This window comes from Sus scrofa, chromosome 4, assembly GCF_054392235.1.
Source record: "Sus scrofa isolate SSC_HxYL_T2T_F1_AM1 chromosome 4, Sscrofa_HxYL_maternal_Yorkshire_Landrace_v2.0, whole genome shotgun sequence".
In the NCBI taxonomy this organism is placed as follows: Eukaryota; Metazoa; Chordata; class Mammalia; order Artiodactyla; family Suidae; genus Sus; species Sus scrofa.
In genome coordinates, this window is record NC_139386.1 from 19,440,390 (window position 1) to 19,461,126 (window position 20,737).

At 38.1% G+C, this 20,737-nt stretch overlaps 1 protein-coding gene across 16 annotated transcripts in view; it reads left to right on the top strand.

The window, feature by feature from the left end:
- Positions 1-20,737, top strand: part of ENPP2 (ectonucleotide pyrophosphatase/phosphodiesterase 2) — a 113,520-nt gene that overhangs the window by 27,779 nt on the left and 65,004 nt on the right. For 8 of the 16 annotated variants that reach the window (XM_013996527.3, XM_003125510.6, XM_021088985.2 and 5 more), the window contains exons 1-5: positions 3,162-3,254; positions 3,466-3,568; positions 13,128-13,283; positions 17,871-17,996; positions 20,085-20,145. In XM_013996527.3, coding sequence (XP_013851981.1) covers positions 3,222-3,254; positions 3,466-3,568; positions 13,128-13,283; positions 17,871-17,996; positions 20,085-20,145 — 479 coding nt within the window. In that variant the 5' untranslated portion in view covers positions 3,162-3,221. Of the gene's footprint in view, positions 1-3,161; positions 3,255-3,465; positions 3,569-13,127; positions 13,284-17,870; positions 17,997-20,084; positions 20,146-20,737 lie in introns of those variants that run through there. The other 8 variants (XM_013996523.3, XM_013996525.3, XM_013996524.3 and 5 more) reach the window with 1 other exon arrangement.

Consider the following 20,737-nt stretch of genomic DNA (forward strand, 5'->3'; position numbering starts at 1 on the left):
AGCACCATGATTTCAGTTAATTCTGCACAATGAGAAACTGGATATTGATAAATTTTGAATCTCTTCATGAAAACTTCATAATTCCTGCAGGAGGTAAGAATGACAACCCTCAATTACAGACCTTTTGAACCTCACCTCAAGCCCTCTTACCTTAATCAGGTCTTGGGAACAAGGATTCACAGAACCATTTCATGAAAAGATGGACTGTGCATTTGTATAAATGCAACTACTGTATTGCAATTAAGCAACACACACACTGCTGCTTCATACCACCAGCAAAGTAAATAAAATACTGTTCTGCTGCCTACAGTTTGGAGATGATCCTCTTGGAGGAACAGCTATGGTTTGTCATTAAGAGACCTAAACTTTAATGTCCAATTAGTAGTGAGTACTATTAATGATATATTAAAGTTGCATTATGAATTAGGCCAAGCAAGTCAACATTCAGGGCATAAATTAATTGATTCAGGGTAATTTATTCCGATGCTCTGCTGCTCTCAATGTGGTCCTTACATTACTTGCATCAGAATAGCCTATTGTTTTAGTTTTTGTCTGGCTCCTAAGCTCCCCCCTTCTCCTCCCCTCTCCTGGAGCTAATGAGTCAGAATCTTGGGGTTTAGGCCATAAGCATCAACATTTTAAACAAGCTCTCAGGGTTATTCTTGTGCCCAATAAAGCTTGAGAACCAAAGAATGATTTTTAGGGCCTGAGAATGTTCTAAGTTTTGTTTGGGTTTTTTTCTGCCAGGGGGCAGTGTTCTCTGAAATATGGCTGGATTAATAAACCAAGCTGAAAGTTAATTTTAGTCTTTCTCATATGCTTTTTTGTTTACTGACCCAACCACGGGTGACCTTATACCCAAATCTTACATACCAAAGCAGGTGAACTTTTAATTTGGTTTTATTGTGGAAGGTTTTGGACTATATTTCGGTCATTTTAGTTGAGTTTCTAGGAATATGGTTTGCGTTATCAGGCTTTTTGGTTTTCTCAATTTTGGATAATGAGGGGTAGTTTTATTTTGTGGTTGATTTGATGCTCAAGGTGGGGACTTTGCTCATCCTCCTGACAGTTAATTTATAATGATGTCTTTAAGTAAAATTCTGTTTAAATGTGGTTAGGTGTGTGTGTGTGTGTGTGTGTGTGTGTGTGTGTGTGTGTGTGTGCGTGCGTGCGTTTTCTGTATGCACAATTAACTGGTAGAAGATAAAGTTCTTTGGCAGAACGCTTAACAGAAATAGTGGCTGAGCTCAATCCTCTTAGATAATCGGTAACAAGTGTTGTGCAGAAGCCAATTATGGATCAACTTGCCTATTACACTTACAACTTTCTCTCCCTGAACAGCTACTCTGCACTTCAAAAAAAATTAATAGATGATGTTTAGCTTCTGAGTCTAATTTTTTTTTTAAGTGGAGCCTTCATTGTCCTCCAGCTGGGTTTCTACCATCAAATATCAGATTCCAAAGCTGTTGGGCTTCAGCAAGGGCTGGGAGTTTGGAGAGCTGGGGAGGCAGGTTTAAGGGGGACATTTGGAACCCCATGGCATGCAACACAATCACAGGATTGCCTTGATATTTTCCTTTTGACTTTATAGCTTTCCTCTGTAAAAGCAGGCCTGCATCTTGAAATTGAATATAAAGGGTAGAAAAATCTTACGTGGGGTTAACATCTTTCATAAGCCTTGCTAAGTGCTGGACCCCAAATCATTTCAGTATGGCAGGCACACAGACGAAAGCAAGAGACTTCTATAGGAAAATGCGTAAGCCTGCCTGCTCCGCAAGTGTGCAAAATGAAAAGGATTTTAGAAAGGCAGCTAAAGGTTTGGCACTGTGTTTCCTTTTACTCAATTAGCTGTTACTAAATTCTAGAATATCTAATGAAACCCAGGCCTACTGTGCAATCCACTGTAAACAAGTTCTTGCTTTGTGCTATCAGGTTTTGTTTGAGTTGAGCCACTGCTTCCTTAGTAATTTGTTGCGTGGTAAGCGCCGTATTTGTTTATGTATACACATATGCTCTGTGCAAGAACCATGGTCACCAGGCCTGGCCAGAGAGAAACCCAAGATAAGCTTTCCTCCCTCATTTGAATCCTACAAGTGTACAGTACTTAGAGAACTTTCAGCTTTTGAAGACTTGATGTCTTTTTAGAGTCTCTTGATTGCCAAGGAGCTCAGTAGAGACTTTAACACTCACAATAGCAGCGAAGGACACTGTGTCTGGTGGCAAGATGATAATTTATCTGGGAGAAACCTAGGGCAACAATTCTTTAAAGCTGAATTCTTGCTGCCATTGAGATTTCCTTCCTTGATTCAATTACTAATAAAGCTCCCCCTCTCACCGTTGCTACCCTCCCACTCCCCACTCCCACCCCCCACTCCCACCCCCACCGCCCCTCCCCAAACCCAAGCGGACAGGTTCTGCTGCAGGAAGAGGCAGAGAGACCTGAAGTTATTTTGCCCCTCCTCACAGGGCAGAAGAACTTCATGCTGCTTAGCTGGCATTCCCAGTATTTTGATAAAAGTTACTTCTCCAAACGCTAACAACAACGTGGGGAAACATAATGCTATCTCTTATGTTTAGTTACAATCTCTAGAGATTTCATCGTGAGAAATATTTGAGGAGTCAGGAGGAGCTGAGAATGGAGCAAAAGGGACTGGGCCGTTTAAACTGCCAGAAAAATAAACAAATGGGCAAAGCAGGGAAAGTTATTAGCTTTATAAATTACAAAACTTTCCTCGTTTAAAAAGAAAAAGTCATGAGGTTGACTCCATTGAATAACTACATTGTAAACCTTAAAAGCTAAGAGCCGGTAGAAACCCTTTTATGGCTCTGCTTCATTTTGATCGGATAAAATGCATTTGGTTTCTTTTTTAAAACCATCTTTTCAGGAGGGAAGGAAAATGAACATGCAGTGTTATTGGCTACAGCGACATAAGAAACCCTTATGTTACCAGAGGGAACCACATGAAAGTATCTGTGTGTCAGGGGAGGGACCGATGGGGGGTGGAGAGAAGGAGAGTGATGTTTCAAGCTTCTTCGGCTCAGAGCTGCGATTCGTGAACAAACTGTGATGAAATCAAGCTTTGGACAAATCAGAGGAGCCTGTCAACCTCCCAGGTGGGATTACTTGTAGTTAATACACTGAACTCAGAGCCCCAAAAAGCAGTGCATTCAGTGTAGGCAAACAGAACACACTGCAAAAGGCTTTCCAAGAACCCGCTGCCATGTCCAGGAGGAACTCATTCCATCTGTATCAGGTAGGACACTGACAGGGTGACAGGGGAAAGCCTTGACCTTCAGAGTCACTTCCTGACTGAATTTTTCTTTTTGTTTTTAAATGAAGACAGCACTGTAGGGTGTGTGGGGGAAGTTGTGGGGTTGGGTGGTGATGTTGAAGTCCTTTGCATTGCCTTCCTGCAAGTTGATTTAGCTGGCGATGTTGTCAGTTTTATCTCTTTATTCCCTTAGGTAATATCCCTGTTCACTTTTGCTGTTGGGGTCAATATCTGCTTAGGATTCACAGCAAATCGAATTAAGAGGGCAGAAGGATGGGAGGAAGGCCCTCCTGCAGGTAAGTGGAGCATCTATTCCCATTTTCAGTCTTTTAGAAGTATTACACATTGGGAAATCAGTATCAAGTTCATCTTTAAACCAGTCTTATAGTATAACTCATTTAGTCCTAGATCTCTCTGGAATAAAACCAGCTCTGCGTATTTCAGATCGGAGAATGTGGTTTCATGGGAGAATATTTACTATGGTCACTTCCTGATAGATAACGCGTTGTTTAAATCTCTGAAATGTATAAATGCTATGATAAAATTAAAGCTCTTGTGAATAGACCAGACTGAAACAGAAGTGATGAGAGCAGGTGCTGGCTAAATGTTAAAGATACAGGAATTTGATTTATTATCATGTGGTATGAGATGGTATTTGTTTCCAGAATGTTCTGACCTGGAGAAAAACAGGACTGGAAGTAAAAAAGACAGGGATCTGTCTCTATGAAATTTCAGGACTATAAGATGAAGATTTACCTATAACAGGGAAAATATAAAAAGAGAGGAGGTGCTTAGAAGAGTTTATGAGATTGACTTGCACTCATTGACTTTCCCTTTGGCCTGAGGAGAGGTAAGTTTTAATAGTGTGCCTTGACTTAAGTAATAGAACTGGAGTGAAAGAGTTTCCTTTTACAATACACGGCACCATAAGCAGTGTGGGAATTCTCATAAAGGAGCTCCTTGTGCAGATGGAGGGGGCTTCACTGACCAGGTCTTAAGTAATGAGTTGGTTAATTTCCTGGAAATTGGAGCTGCTGATGGTTTTATAAATAAAAATTACATATTAAGTAACAGGTACTCTAGGGGGCAATATTTTCTTGACTGTTCCTGACATCTCAGCATGTTTGTCTGCCTTCCTGTGCATTTTGTGTTTCTCTGCTCTGTGTTTCTTGACCTGATTCTTACAAAAGACTATCCACCTGTCTCTGTTTAGCCAGCATGAGCTTTTATTAACCATGTTATGATCCACACTTTGATGGGATACAAAGTCTCCTTTACACAAGGACGTTACTTTTGAGTAAGGTTGAAAGATGTATTAGAAGTTGTTTTGTGAGTCCAAGTAGAGTATGGTTGGGGTGAAAAGTGAGAAAACAGATCATAAAAATTGCACCCCCCAACCCAGGGAGCCAAATGGATAAAATGAATTGTCTTCTGTTGGGGAAGGGGAGGTGAGTAGATCACTGGTCTGGAGAATCCTATTTTTATTAGTAACAAATGCTCTCATCAAAGACTTCTTTTTCTTGTTCCAGACAAGTGTAACTCCCCCTTCACAATGACTGTAACTGCTCAGATGGGAAGGGGGGATTTAATCCTTAGTTTGGTCATGTGGGCAGGTTAGCAGCTGGAGAGACTGCTGCTGCTGCTTTCCAATGGACCCCAAAGGAACTTGTCTCCTGTTTTGTGTTAATATATTACTTTGGCTAAAACTGCTATTAAAAGCTATTTACCTGATGAATGTGTTAACTCAAGTCACTCATTATTTTCAAAATTGACTTTTTTTGGAAAATGATCATGAAAGTCTTAGACTGGCACCTATCACTTGCCCGGTAGTCTTGGAGAAGTCACCTGTGAAGTCCGTTTTCTCAGTTGTGCAATGGGAACAGCCTAGATGATTTGTAATTTCCCTTCTGGATTAAAAAAAAAAAACCCTTGATTCTGTCCATTCTGTTTCATTGCCTTTTGAATGTGTATACTCTCTACTGGAGAACTTGAAAAATATAGACCAAATTTATTAATCCTTGAATATAGTTTGTGTATAATAATTTTAGAATGTTATGAAAAACAATGATAGGAACTAATGAATCAATGCTACTTCTGGAAAAATAGTATAATCCAAATACATCTAAGTGGTCTGAAATATACTAAAAAATATTTGCTTCTTAAATTATTTAATTAAATCATTGATTACTTTAGGCCTTTGTGGTATCTTCTACAATAATTTATGAGTGAAAATTTTACCGCTATAAAGCTTAGTCTTGGGACACAATGCCATTTAAGTCAGAGTTTTAGAACTGTGTCATGCCTGAACAGTTTTTATTTTAAACATTCTATTGATGTAGTTTACCAGCTATCTAGGCACTGCGGCTGATTTCTCCTGAATAAAGATCAAGATATACTTTGGAAACAGGATGGGAGCCTAGTGCAGATAGTATAAGCATTTTCATTCTTTCTACAGATGTTATATGCACCTGAAATGACGCATATTGTTGGTTATTCTGTAAGCAAAGCCTATGTATCAGGAAATACTGAATGAAATATTTCATATGTATTAGAACAAGGTGCTAGGAGGAAAGGCTGCCATGCTTATTTTCAACAGTACTTTCATGTTCCAAAGAAATCCTGGGAAGTCAATGCTTGGAGCTCATTCCATCAAATAGAAAGAACGAACAGGATATTGACAAATGGCCAACTTCAGAAGGACCAGAGCAAGACTTCTCATTCCAAGGATTTCATTTCTCATTTAGTAAATGTAGTTCTTCAGAGCCTCAACAGTAGCTGAGAACATTTTGTACACAGGCAGACCCTCACTGCTGTACTATAGACTGAGGTGTTAGTTTCAAGGCTGTGGCAATGCCAAAAAACTTTTACGATTAATTAACTGGCATACTTGGTAGCCAGATTTATTGTTAGGATCTAGTGATCTATTGGAAGTCATGGTAGAACAGGATTTTTTCTACCAGGTCATAGAAGATCTATAGATTTGTTAGAAGATATGAAATAAGCAGAGCTAATTATAGTTCTGCTGGGTAAATATAATGCACAATCAGGTAAATGAGATGGCTGGAATAATTTTTCAAAGAAAATGGAAATAACATGTGTAATTCAGTTTGACGTCCTCGTCCCATATATCTGATGTACCCAGCTTGATTTTCCTTAAGATTGCAAGAAAATTTACATGTATACACATGTCTGTGCACTCATGTAATATGTGGATGTGTATGTTTGTGTTGCGATGGTGGGGTCTGTCTCACTGATAGCTACTCTTCCAGTCTCCAGGTGGAGATGGAATGTGCTCTGAGAGAAGCCACTTAATACTCAAAGGACAGAGGGAAATGTGTAAGCTTGTGAGTAACTGGCTAATAGACTTGAAAGCTCAGTTTGATTCATCATCATTCTTAGTGACTTGAAAGTTTAAAATTATGTGACTGGGGATGAAATTCTTGGGGATCTGTGACATGAAGTGTGTCTATAATAACTTTATGGGTAAAGCTTTTCTTTGTGAATCCTAGAGAAGACAGACAATGGTGGTAAGAATGAGAAGGTTCATGTTCATTTGGTAACTTTAGGGATCTCATTCTATAGTGAAAAGCTACTTAAATGGTAGGGGAGCAGCATGTAGGAAACTCCAAAACCCACAGATACATGAGCCACATTCGACAAGGAAAATTAAGAGGACTATCATATGATGGGATTTTATATTAAATCTAATGTAGAAACCAGAGGGAATTTAAATCAATGGGATGAAATGACGTGAATCAGAATGTAAGGAGGGCATGGATTTTTTAGTTCTTTGTTAAATGGCACTTTGGTGCAGTGATCTCTCATTTATCTTAAAGCTATACAGCATCTTCTATCTTGTTGCCTTAACCAGAAATATATATCTTCAACAGAGATTGAAAGATTACATCTTCCAAAATCATATCTTAAAAAGAATGTCTAAAACTCAGAGCTTATGAATTTGAAAAGTCCTTGCTTAATGAAAATGGTACTGAAAAGATTTTTGAAAACAAAATCCCATACTAAGGCTGATAAGACTATAAAATGTTAAGTATATGATGTTACACTTAATTTATCTCCAATTTTGTTTAAAGGCCAATGTCTAAATTTTTACCTTATCAAGTGGACAATACCTGCTCTATAAAATGATGTTTCTTTGTTTGGTGGCAGACTTGTAAATCATTCAGACTTGTACTACCAACTGCTATCATAAATGCTCTTTGAGTGGTTTACAAGTGAAATTAAAGTTTTCAATTTTATTTGTCACCTAGAAATCTGTTTTTTTTTTTTCCCGGCTTTTAGGCCCACACTTGTGACATATGGAAGTTCCAGGATCAGTGTCAAAATCAGAGCTTCAGGTGCCGGCCACAGCCACAGTCACAGAAATGCAGGATCTGAGCCGCATCTGCAACCTACACCACAGCTCATGGCAATGCCAGATCCTTAACCCACTGAGTGAGGACAGGGATCAAAGCCGAATCCTCATGGATCCTAGTCGGGATTGTTAACCGCTGAGCCACAAAGGGAACTCCTAGAAATATGTTTTCTTATAGTTTATGAGGTCTTTCTACATGAGGATGTTATATTTATTAACACATTGAAAGTACCAGTGTTTGAAAATGTCCCAGGTGGCCCTATGTAAAATTGCTTATGAAATCTGTTCAGAAGTTGTGAAGAGGAGAGAATAGTGATGCCGAAGTAATGGGTATTTATCAAAAGTGATGTGTTTAGGAAGCAGAGATACTGACATGCAGGCCTATATGGAAGTGTTGCTTACTAAAGGATGAGGTCAACGGTATCAAGAAAATGTGGCAACTTCAGTACAAGAAAGCAGGACCACAAAGAATGGATCAAGTACTCTAGAAGGGGCATCAAACAGCATGAAGTTCTAGGGTTGGGCTGCATCTTCAATGTCGTCCACTGTTGTCTGCCTCCTTTCCTTGCATTTTATACTGCAGATGGGGCAGGCAGGCACAGGGAACCACATCTGTTTCAATGCTCTTGGAAAAGGGGTGGCATAACTACAGTCTGTTTCATTTCAAGACTTGACTGTCACTTTCAGGAAATACTGAAGCTTAGAACCATGGAGAATGGAAGGAACAGAGGGTGTCATATCGTAAACTCTGAACACAGAACCAGACAAAACTTAGAACTGTTGAGCTTTATTTAGGCCAAGCTAAGTATTTTAACACTTAAAGCCTCTCTCTTGGGCTACTGTTCAAATCTGAAAATTTTCAATTTCTGAAAAATATACGGATTTAGAGGGAAATATGACTGGGAGTCCTGGATGAAGTAATGTTTAAGTGACTCCTGTCATGAATTAGGTTCTTTCCAATAGTCTAATTAAATTATAAATAGTTTTTTTCCCCTATGTAAATGGTACCAGAATTCTATAATGCTACCTTTGTGTAGGTATGATAAAATAAAATGTTTTAAAAATAAGGTTTTACTTAACTATGTAAAAATAATTCACTTGTTTCTACCAGAATTATGAATTTGAATGCAATAAATCATGTTTTACAGTGGTGTTCTTTTTAAATCATGAAATTATGCTTCTGTGAAAAATAAGCAATATATAGCATGGTTTTTATGCCTATCATTTTATATATACACACATGCACACAGACACACACACATTTAAAAATTTAAAGTCCCTACTTAAAAAAAACAAACTTGTTTCTGTGTAGATCTGTCACACTTATTTGTTAAGATTCTGAAACTGACTTTTAAAATAATTTTGTTAAAGTATAGTTGACTTACAATGTTGTATTTGTTTCAAGTGTATGGCTAAGTGAACCAGTGATGGAATTGACTTGTTTCTCTGAAGTGTATAATAACATCATTTAAATATGTAATTAAAAAGGCAGCAGTAGCATTTGAATCTCATAAAAGTACTGACATATGCCTCAGGTGAAATTTTAAACCTGCTTCACACTGAACATAGATTTCTGACTTGATCCTTTTGAGGTGCTTTTTGTTTATTTTGTCTGATAACTGATTTTGTTTTTGTCTTTCTTGTTAGTTCCGAGGTCTGGTAAATGAAGGCTTTACAGATTTTAGAATTCAGACATGATAATTCAGAGAATCTTTCCATCTTTGACCATTCAATCAGGTCCACAGAAAGAGAAGTACTAAAACCTGTTCTTAGCCTAATGAGGTGGGGAGAAGGGCATGGGACCTGGGTGTGGAATGAAAAAGCCAGACCATGGGGATGAATTGCAGAACTACCAAAAGAATCAGGGCTAGAATTTATTATGAAAGAAGATGGCAGGGATGGAACAGCCCTGGAAAAGCAAAGTAGATTTTGTTCTATGCTATCATTTTATTTTATTAAAAAAGGTGCAGCAGTTCAGTCCATGGGCTTACTGGTTTGAAGAAGTATATGGCTCATGTTATTTCTCTGCCTTCCATTGTCAGCTGAATCTAAATCAGCCAAGAATGGATTTTGGCATATGGATCCCTAACCCACATAAGGCCCAGGAACTCACTCTTTACATGAAAGTTGTTGTTAACCCTGTATTGATACAATCCTTTTTATGAGATGGTAATGACTGTAAGTGCAACTCTTTCTTAACAAAGCTGTCTTCAGTTTAAGAGTTTGCAAGGAAGATTATAGGTGATGAGGCAAGCTATTGTGTGAAACTCAGTTATTTTCAAAAATAGAGGGATAAACATAGAGAATAACAAATGTTGTAAGAAAAGACTAAAATTTATGTCCATGGAATGGATGAAGAAAGGTTTAAAATGCCTATAAGTTCATACAGATATTTTGAAAGTAAAGAAAGAGAGGGGGAGATTATGATGAGGGAAAAGCAAAAGGCATGAATGGAGGAAAATTTCACATGCAGGCTGGGACACCGAAAAGAAGGGGACATGGGACAAGTAAACAATTACAAACAATGTGCCTTTGGGTCTTTTCTGGTTATCTCGGCTACAGGCCTAGCTAAGCATATATGTATACAGCTCACGGGCATGAGCACTACTTGGAATGAGTCTATACAGTACCCTTTAAAAAAGGAATAATTCAATCATGACCACTTTTTTTATCTTTCTTATTATTTTTTTTCTATAGGATTTTATTTTTCCTTTTTCCACTTCCCAACCCTCCTCCCCTTGTAGTTTCTTATGGTCTAGGGCGCACTATTGATAGGTTGGCCAGTCAATAAAAAATGTGGTTTATGAACCAGAGGTAAGGCAATACATTGGAAACCTGACTTTGTTTCTTACACAGAGCTGGTGTGGTTTATATGTATTTCAGCATCCCAGAATCAACCATGCAAAAAAATTTCACATCTCATGGTCTAGCGAATCTGTTTGCTTTAGCTGAACTGATCTAATGCAACACAGGCTATGATTGGGTAACTCTGACTTTAAAGAGGACAAAGGACTAAGTGATGAAGAGGATGTTCAAATAAATGGCTTTGGTGAACCCAGAAATGTCATTTAACATCTGTTCTCTCCCTGCTTCTTGTGTTTTCTTGATCTAACAAGTATTGAATACTAATTATAAAAATATGAAACATTTATAAATGTAAATAAGGAAGTAAAATTATAAATAGCATGTTCTAAATATCATTTGTTGGGATAGTTATATATTATATAATATAGGCTTTATACACATATATTTACATGTATGTACACACACACACACACGAGAGAGAGAGAGAGAGAGAGAGAAAGTGAGCAAGCAAAAAAACCAAAAAAAGACACTTGTAAAATGTTAGAAGTTCCAAATTGCAGAAAAGTAAGAAGTCTCCTTGCTTCTCTATTTCTCATTGTCTCCCAATGTAATTCCTGTAAAGAGTTTCTTACAGTGAAAAAGAAAAGATCATTCACATGCACACCTTGTTTCATGCTTCTGCCTCTCTCTCTTACCTCTAGCTCTGGCTCTGTTTTTATTTTATAGTTATCTTTATCCTTATTGCTTTCTTTGTCTCTATTTTAAACACAAAACGTAATGTGTACTATTTACTACTATAACAGTTTTCTGTACTTTGCTGTTTTAAAAAACATGTATAAATTTTGTAGATCTTTCCCTATCAGGCTAGGCAGATCTGACTTGTTCTTTTTAAGGGCTGAGCAGTATTTCATCTATGAAGATAGTGGTTCTTTCTTATACCTATGTCTTGGCAAACTTTTGCAAATATGTGAGAGTTAAATTCCTAGTAATAGAATTTCTAAGGTTCATATGCAGTCTAAAATGTTGATAGATACTTTCAGATTAAGTTCTGTTTTACAAAAACTTTCACTACTAGCAACAGGCATGACAGTGCTTGTACTTTCTATTCATTGGAAATTAATTATTTTGTAAGCTAGGATGAGGATCTGGTGTGATTTTTTCTATTCAGCCGGTTCCTCCAGCACTACTTACTGATTAATCCTTCTTTCATTTCTTTATTAATCCTTCTTTCTTTCTCTGATTTAAAATTGTACTTTCACTGTAAAATAAATTCTCTTGTATTTGGCTCTATTTCTCATCCTCACACCGACACTGATCTACTTATTTTTAGTACCAAGCTTAATTATTTAACTTCAGAATGTATTTTACTATCTAGTCTTTACCAAATTACTCTCCCTTTTCAGTTTATTTCTGTTTTCATATTTATTTTTGATAAGCTTTTTAATATCCTCTCAAGTTTCAGTGGTTCCTTTTTATGTTTTCATTGTGATTGCATTGACTCTTTAGGTGTATTTGGGAAGAACTGACATTTTTATAATATTGATACTTTCACCTCCAGGGTGGCCTGTCTTATCATGTAATTAAATCTGTTAAAATATCTTTCTGTGGTGTTTTTTTCTTGGGGGGGCTACACCTGAGGCATATAGAGTTTCCCAGGCCAGTGGTAGAATCAGAGCTGTAGCCTTTAGCCTATGCCACAGCCACAACAATGCCATATCTGAGCTGCGTCTGTGACCTACACCACAGCTCATGGCAACACCAGATCCTTAACTCACTGAGCAAAACCTGGGATTGAACCTGCGTCCTCATGGATACTAGTTAGATTCATTTCCACTGAGCCACGACAGGAACAGTGTTTTAATGTATTTTTTCATATAGGTACTACATGTCCTATTAAATTTATTCCTAGAAATTTATTTTAGGTACTATGGTAAATAGAATTTCCATTTAGTTTTTGAACTTATATTGCCTGTGTCTTATACATTTGTGGAATTTTCTTCTCATTGAATTTTTTTTCCCCAAAATCTTAATTGGTTTTGAAATTTCTAGGTATACTATCATATGATATGAAGATAATGAAAGAGGATTTATTTTTAAAAAAGCTGAGACTGTAGAGTTTGTGTTTGTGTAACTCTAATTATAGGTGTAGATTTTATGGCTGGAAGAAATCTTAAAAGTCTTTTATTCTAGTCCCATCTGTTCAAACTGTTCTCTGGACATTTAGGCTCAATTTTCTTAGAAAAGCTATGGATTTTTGAACAGGGGAATGAACTCCTTTTTCTAAGTGTGTCAAAGTTCTGTTCTCTGTTGGCATCACTGCATCCACAGAGACACTAACTCTCACAGATTTGTAGGAATAATCACTGTAAACAGTAGTAAAACCAATAGCCAATGTCTATTGCTTTCTATGTGGCTGATACCCTGATCAATATTTGGCCTAGTTTGTTTCATTTAATCTTTATTATAACCTTGAGTTACTTTTATTAATACACCCACTCTACAGATGAGGAAACTGGCACAAGGAACCTGCTGAGGGTACATAGCAAAGAAGTGATGGAGCCAGGCTGCTCTGCCAGAGGCTCACTGCATCACTGCACTGTGCTGCTTCCCAGGGCCACCCCTCCATGGTGACATGACCCGCTCCCAATCCCAATGTCTTTGCCTCTTGTGTCTTGTAGTGTTATCAGACTCCCCCTGGACCAACACCTCTGGATCTTGCAAGGGCAGATGCTTTGAACTTCAAGAGGCTGGACCCCCTGATTGTCGGTGTGACAACCTGTGTAAGAGCTACAGCAGTTGCTGCCATGACTTTGACGAGCTTTGTTTGAAGACAGGTGCGTAGCTTTTGAGTCCCCCCAGCCTTGACTGAAGACCCCCTGCTGTTGTACACCCTGCCATTGCCACCTTGCCTTGGTCACACCAAACCTTGAATTTTAGTTTTATTTCCTGAATGATTATTGATTGTATTAGGAGCACAGCCTGTGTGACTGTTGTTTCCACACAAGGCCCACCCAAGGACAATTCTTTGCAGTTGCAGTCATTATATGCTGGCTTTGGAGGTATTTGTGGTCAGCTTTCCCCCAACCCCCACCTTTATCATTTCTATCTCTTATTGTCAATTCCTTCATTCACTACCAGGATACCTGGGCTGAAATTGTGCACATTTTGTTTTGATTTGATTTGATTTGATTTTTTAAATTTTATGGCCACACCCAGGGCATATGGAAGTTCATGAGCCAGGGATTGAACCTGAGCCACAACTGCAAACTTTGCCACATTTGCCATGATGCCAGATCCTTTAACCCACTGTGTGGGGTTGTGGATTATATCTGAATCTCTGTGGCAATCTGAGCCACTGCAGTCAGGTTCTTAACCCACTGTGCCACAGTGGGAACTCTTGATTTAAATTTTTTTTTTGCTTGCCTACCCTGTTTCTAGCATTTAAAAAATTCCATTTTATCATGCAGTGACTACTGGTCTACCCTGATGTCATTCCCTGTTTTCAGTGCAAGTGGCAAATTGTTATGGAGTGCTACCAGGGGTCATATGCTCAGGGCAGCTCTAAAATTTTTCTCTACTGTCTTCCAGACCTTTCTTTACATTTCTTCTCTACTAGAAGATCAGAAGACTATAAAACCCCCTGAATTAACATACACCAGTTTAGAAAAAGCTCATTTGGGGCTTTTCTACCTGCTCTGTTTCCAAAGCCCAACACTTGAGATGGGACTTTGAAGATAACTCGCAGGCCATCCACCTGGCCTGCAGGCAAGGTCATGTTCAAACTCCCCGAGAAAGGGGACATCAACCTTAAGACCAGTAGATGCAGAGATTCTGCAGCTTCCTTGACAAATTATTAGCTGTTTTTGGAATTTTATGGTTGGCTGATTATTTCAAAAATATAACTCATTATCACTGATATTAGTCTGATTTTTCTAATTACACCCTTAGAATCAGAGACATTATTCTCTTTTACTAAAGAAACAGCCCTTGATTTAGATGAAAATCAACATCAACTCCCGAACTAGTTCTGATTTGCTTATTCCACCCCCAACCCCAATAAGAAGAGTTTTATTAGGCTTTTTTTTGCATAATACATTTTCCAAACATTTGGCCTTTTTTTTTTTTTTTTTGGTTTGTTTTTGTTACTTTCCTTTGGAACTTCTCCTAGCTTCCTTAACTGTGGTCTGCAAACTTAAATGCTGAGAACCTTGTAAACTAAATATATCGATGGGACAAATGTTCCAGCAAATTTCTTTGGTCTCAGCTTTGGGGACTCCTGATCTTAGAGTTCCTTTTGAAGTTTAATGGATCTCCTGACTTAGCTCTCTGTCAGTGTAACCCAGGCTTTTCTTCCCAGGTTTAATAAATAGGGCTATAATAACATCTTAAAGTTGTTCATTTCCCTGTGTACAAAGGTAACTTAGGCCAAATGTGGAAGAATCAAATATCAAATATTAACAAAAGGTTGAAGGAGAACACAGAAAGCTCTGTGATTCTATTATGCTGATGCAGCACTCTCTTGAACTAAGCACAATCAGTATTTCAGTGGAAACTATGAGACTGTATGTGTGTTTAGAATGTATGTGTGCATATATTTATATGTGGGTTTATTTATGTCTGTATGAGGGTGTATCTGTATCTATGTACCTTTAGACATGTGATCCTTTTGAATGCCTACCTAGTATTCCACTGAAAAAATGCAACTGCTTCACTGAGTAACCGATCAGCATTTATGTTTCCCTAATTTTTGCTATTATGAACAATGTATCTTTCCCTAATTTTTGCTATTATGAACAATGTATCAGTGAATATTGTTTGCACATGTTCATATTTTTGTCTATTTTCCTTAAGATAAATTCTGAGGTGTGGGTTTGGGGATCAAAGTGTATAGCATTTTTAAAATTTAAACATATGTATTACAGAATTATGCTTCTCAAAGTTTATGTTTCTCCCAAAGGGCATAAGAGCCTTTCATTACTCCCTTTTCAGCATATTCCCATTTTTAAAAATCTTTTTTTTTCTGATCTGATAGGTAACTGTCTTATTATTCAATAAGGTTAAATGTTTTTTAGATTTATTCCTTTGAAGATTATTCAGCTGGCTGAATCATACTTTGCTTGCAGTTCACTGAATTTTTAAAAATTTCATTCTTGGAGTTTCTGTTGTGACTCAGTGGTAACAAACCTGACTAGTATCCATGAAGATGCAGGTTGGATCCTGGCCTCACTCAGCGGGTTAAGGATCTGGTGTTGCCTTGAGCTGTGGTGTAGGTTGAAGACGCAGCTCAGATCTGGCATTGCTATGGCTGTGGAGTAGACTGGCAGCTGCAGCTCCAATTTGACCCCTAGCCTGGAAACTTCCACATGCTGCAGGTGCAGCCCTAAAAAAAAAAAAAAAAATCATTCTTACACAAAGCTAGTAAATCCTGAATTAACCTAGATTGTAAATAATGATGCTCTTTTGTAAGCAAAGGTATTTTCTTAATGGAACTAGATGAAGAATAAAAGTATATTGGTTGGTAGTATTATCTTTGAATTGGGAAAGAAAACCCGCATGACCTCTATAAGTCCAAGTAACCTTGGATGATTGCTAACCATTGGAAATAGTAGATCTTCAATAAAAGAATTCCAAACATTTAATTTACTTGGGAAGAGAAGGCAGTGGAAATAGGGGATTTAAAAAAATCAGAGAATGTAATCAGGATGCAAAGGTATTCTAAAAAATGGAAATTAGTTAATGGTTGCATGGTTTTCTAACGTGGCAAGTAATATCTCTTTATTTATTCACGTAGCAGTAGTATTTCTTGATAGAATGTTATTAAGGAGAATCATTGCTTTCTAAAAGTCATTGCTTTCCACTTATGACATGTTTTTAGAGATGAATACCTAAAGTGTCCTTTAGCTCGGAGTAACATTTTTTTTTTTTTTTTGTCTTTTTGTCTTTTTGCTATTTCTTGGGCCACTCCTGCGGCATATGGAGGTTCCCAGGCTAGGGATCTAATCGGAGCTGTGGCCGCCAGCCTATGCCAGAGCCACAGCAACGCAGGATCCGAGCCGCGTCTGCAACCTACACCACAGCTCACGGCAATGCCAGATCCTTAACCCACTGAGCAAGGGCAGGGACCGAACCCGCAACCTCATGGTTCCTAGTCGGATTCGTTAACCACTGCGCCACGACGGGAACTCCGGAGTAGCATTTTTTTGACCATTCTATATCAAGTAGACCTGCCCACCCCTGTCACTCTCTATCAGTGCCATCCTCTTATTTACTTAGCACAAGCTGAAATGATCTTCTTCACCAGTTTACTTGCTGGTAATTTTCACGGTAATTTTCAATTAGATTTAATAAATGTTCATGGACCACCAGGCATCTCAGGTACTGGAGATAAAATGGTTAAAGGAGAGATGTGACTTTTTCCTGCCATGGAGCTAGCGGATGAAGAATCATGCAAAAATTACAGCACTTTCTCTCTCTCTCTCTCTCCCTCTATCTACATATATATATTTAAAATAAAGTATATATAATATATTTTGGCTGTGCCTGCAGCATGTGGAAGTTCCTGGACCAGGGGTCGAACTTGCACCACAGTGGTGATCTGAGCCACTGCAGTGACAATGCCAGATACTTAACCTGCTGCCTCAAAGGGAACTCCATGTAGCATTCTCTTTAAAATGAAAATATTACTATTCTGAATATATGTTCTTGGTAGAATTGTGAGCTCCCAATCAAGTACGTTCAGATGGAAATCTGCAGCCTAGCAATTAACCTCCTTGAATAGGGATTCTGGCTTCTAATTGTAAGGAGGACCATACTTTGGTCAGTGTTTAGAATGGTGCATGTTTTTAGTTTGCCTTTATGCTCTTCACATCTGTTTAGGACTTTAACCTCCAGGTGCATCTTATAGCAGATAAAGGCCATTTAGTTGCACCATCATTTGTATTTAAATCAAGCTTAATGAAGTTTAAGTAAAGCTACTTTGGAAAATAAAGGAGCCCAGCTATAGCAAACCCTATACACCATGCATTTCATTGGGCCTTTTCAGACAGTTCACAAATGGTGAAGAGTTCCATTTTTCCAAAGGAGCCCAATGGCATTTGGCTTCATGCTCTGATTTGAAAAACTAAAAATTCGTCTTACTCCTAAATTCTCCAAATATCTTTTAGTTAGCTTCAGGCTAACTCTAATTTCACAAGCAGATCAAATTATGTGGGATTTTAGCTCTCTTTTTTTTCCCCTCCCCACCCTGCGGCATGAGGAATTTCCCAGGCCAGACATCAAACCTGTGACAACACCGAATCCTTAACCGCTAGGCTACTGGGGATCTTCTAGCTCTTTTTTGTTGGCAAACCTTGTAAGTAGTTATGACCTCTTTCATTTGATTTGTGTGAAGCAATGAAAGTCTTCTGTTGTTCTGATTTCAGCTGGTGGCTGGGAGTGTACTAAGGACAGATGTGGAGAAGTGAGAAATGAAGACAACGCATGCCACTGCTCGGAGGACTGCTTGGCCGGAGGAGACTGCTGTACTAACTACCAGGTGGTTTGCAAAGGTACATGTTTCCTTAGATTGGCTTGAACTTTAAAAGACTAAAAACTGGAGATGTTCCAAGAGATCTTGGATATTGGGGAATATAATAACACCTTGGTTATGGACTTGGGAGGTTGGAAATGAGCTGTGCTTTTGAATTTCTCATGCTTCTTTCATAGTTTTGTTTCTCTGCATGTCACTGATGTGAAATAACAGGGAAATAACCCCAAGTTCCATGATTAGATAGAGCCATATAATGAAGAGATTTCTAAAAGAGTTCCTATCTTTGTCTTAGGTCAGGTTTATTAGAAGCAGAACGTGAGACAGAAATTCTGTATACAGAACGTATTGGGGGAATGTTCTGTAGGAAAACCATGTAAGGAAGCAGGGGACACGGGGTAGTGGGGAGGCAAGCAAAGATGTGGGCTTAGGGGAAGTCTCACCTTGGTCTGCTCTACTGTGGGCTCTGGAAAGTAAATCCCAGAGTTCTTACTCTTGAGTAAAGGGCTGTGGCTTTTGTAACCCCTGGCAGTAGGCTGTTAGCCTAGGCACTAGCAGCAGCCTGGGTTGGGAGTACCAGCTGCAAAAGGGGATGGGGCACCATTACCTCCAGCCATGCCCTGAAGCCATACATACATACATGTGTGCTGACTTCGTGTGGTTGATTGTTGAATATGATGGTTTTATTCCAATAATGAATACTAGTCAAAGGTGCAGTTTTTGTCTTTAAAGGAGTTTAAATGGCCATGGCATCCACTTACAGAAGTAAGTGGAAAGACCCAAGGATCTTTGTATAAAGTCACTTTTTAATGTCTAAATTAAGTCCTCTTCCTGTGACATGGAACATTTAAGAAGAGTTTCTGTTCAAATATTTTAGGGGAAAAGCAAATCGGTTCTGAAATAGGTGTAGTGTTGAGCCGTGGCAAGACATGTTATGTGAATGCTGAGTTTGAAAATTTCTGCTATACCCAAATGATTGTTGTAACTGTTGACAAAGCATAAATTTGATTGAGAATTTATTTCCTTTTCCCTTTTATTTCCCTAGTAAATGTACCAAGAAGTCACAAAGACTTTTAGAAGAGAAAATATAAAAGTCCTAGCTATTATCGGTCATTGACTTGTGAAGCATTGGCTTTTGCTGGTTTAAAATTCTAGTTGCAATACATCTGTGGGGCCCGTGTGTGTGCCTTTGGTTATTACATGTGTGGAAAATCTTTGCCATTTTAAGGAGCATGGTACTTAACTTACACAATTGTCAGTATTTAGATTCTTGTTGACCTGGGAGATTTACAGTGTTCTTACATGGGAGCACTTTCTCCAAAGTCTTGATCACAAATGTGACTTATATTTGAGATATATGACTTTTGTTGATTTCAGGACAATTTAAAGCAAATGCCTTTTGATAATTTTAATTTTCTCCAAAGTAAACTTCATTTTCTAATCTAAGTTCTTTTCTGTGCTCTATTCTTTAAAAATTTTTTTTAAATTAAAGCATAGTTGATTTACAACGTTACTTCAATTTCTGATGTTCTGTTCTCTATTCTTGATGGGAATAACTCAAGAAAGACATAGGTTTATACCCTCTGATCTCGGTGGAAGGTAAAAGTGAAAGAAAGCATTGGTTTTATTCCTAAACTCAAGGGCTGTACACAGATCCATGAGGAAATAATCTCTCTATTGCAATCTTCCATCTGTCATCAAAGTAGTCTAAACCCTTTTCCCCAACTAAAGGGAAGTTGTACCATGTTTTCTATGGCTTTGAGATGTTTGGTGGCATAGAAAAAATGTTCCATCTAATGACCAAACAGTTTATTTCTGGAGGGAAACAAACATGAAATTTTGTTCACTGACGCCACTGGTGTTTTTATCTACAAACCAATTAGACTCAGAAGGCTCAAATAAACACCACTTGGGGTTATTAAATCTAGACTTTCCCATCATGTATGGGTGGGAAACAGACACTAGACTTTATTTCAGAAGTTCTTTTTACATGGTGTCTCATAAACAACAAGTACCAAACTGAACACAGGTCCTGCAATTATATTCTCCAAGGCTTTGGATGGCTTTTATAATTAGATTCACTAATATGTCTAACCATTTTTTCTTATAGGAGAGTCACATTGGGTAGATGATGACTGTGAGGAAATAAAGGCCCCAGAATGCCCTGCAGGGTAAGTGCATTTTATGGATATTATGAAGTTTTATGATAAAATATCACAGGTTATGGAGGGGTAAATGGTTATAAACAATGTACACTGAAATCCTCTTAGTTAGGCAAACTTATGAATACTTATGGGTAATTTGTCAATCAGAAACTGGAATGCTCATCTTGAAGTAGGGCATTTAAAAAAAATTCTCCCATTGCCTCTGCACATATTGGAGACTTGATTATCCTCCGTAAGTCACCTTAGCTGAAGAATTTACAAAGTATGTCTAAATAATACTGAAGAAGGAAAGAAATATTTCTGGCAGTGATCTGGTTTTTTTCTGTGTTTTTGTTTTTTGTTTTTTTTTTTTTTTTTTTTTTGTCCCCCAATGTGTTGCTTTTCCTCCCCCCTCCTTTTTTTTTTTGGTTGTGGGGTGGCTGAAGGGACGATGACAGAATTTCTTAAAAATATTATCCAAGATGGTAACTCCTACTAGATGCTTCAGAAACTTGATAAGCCACTGAAGCACTGCTTTGCTGGGGTACAGCCAAACTCGAGTGACATTCCACAGCTCAAGTGTGACCAGCATAAGGCACTTATTTTGCCTTCCAGGAAA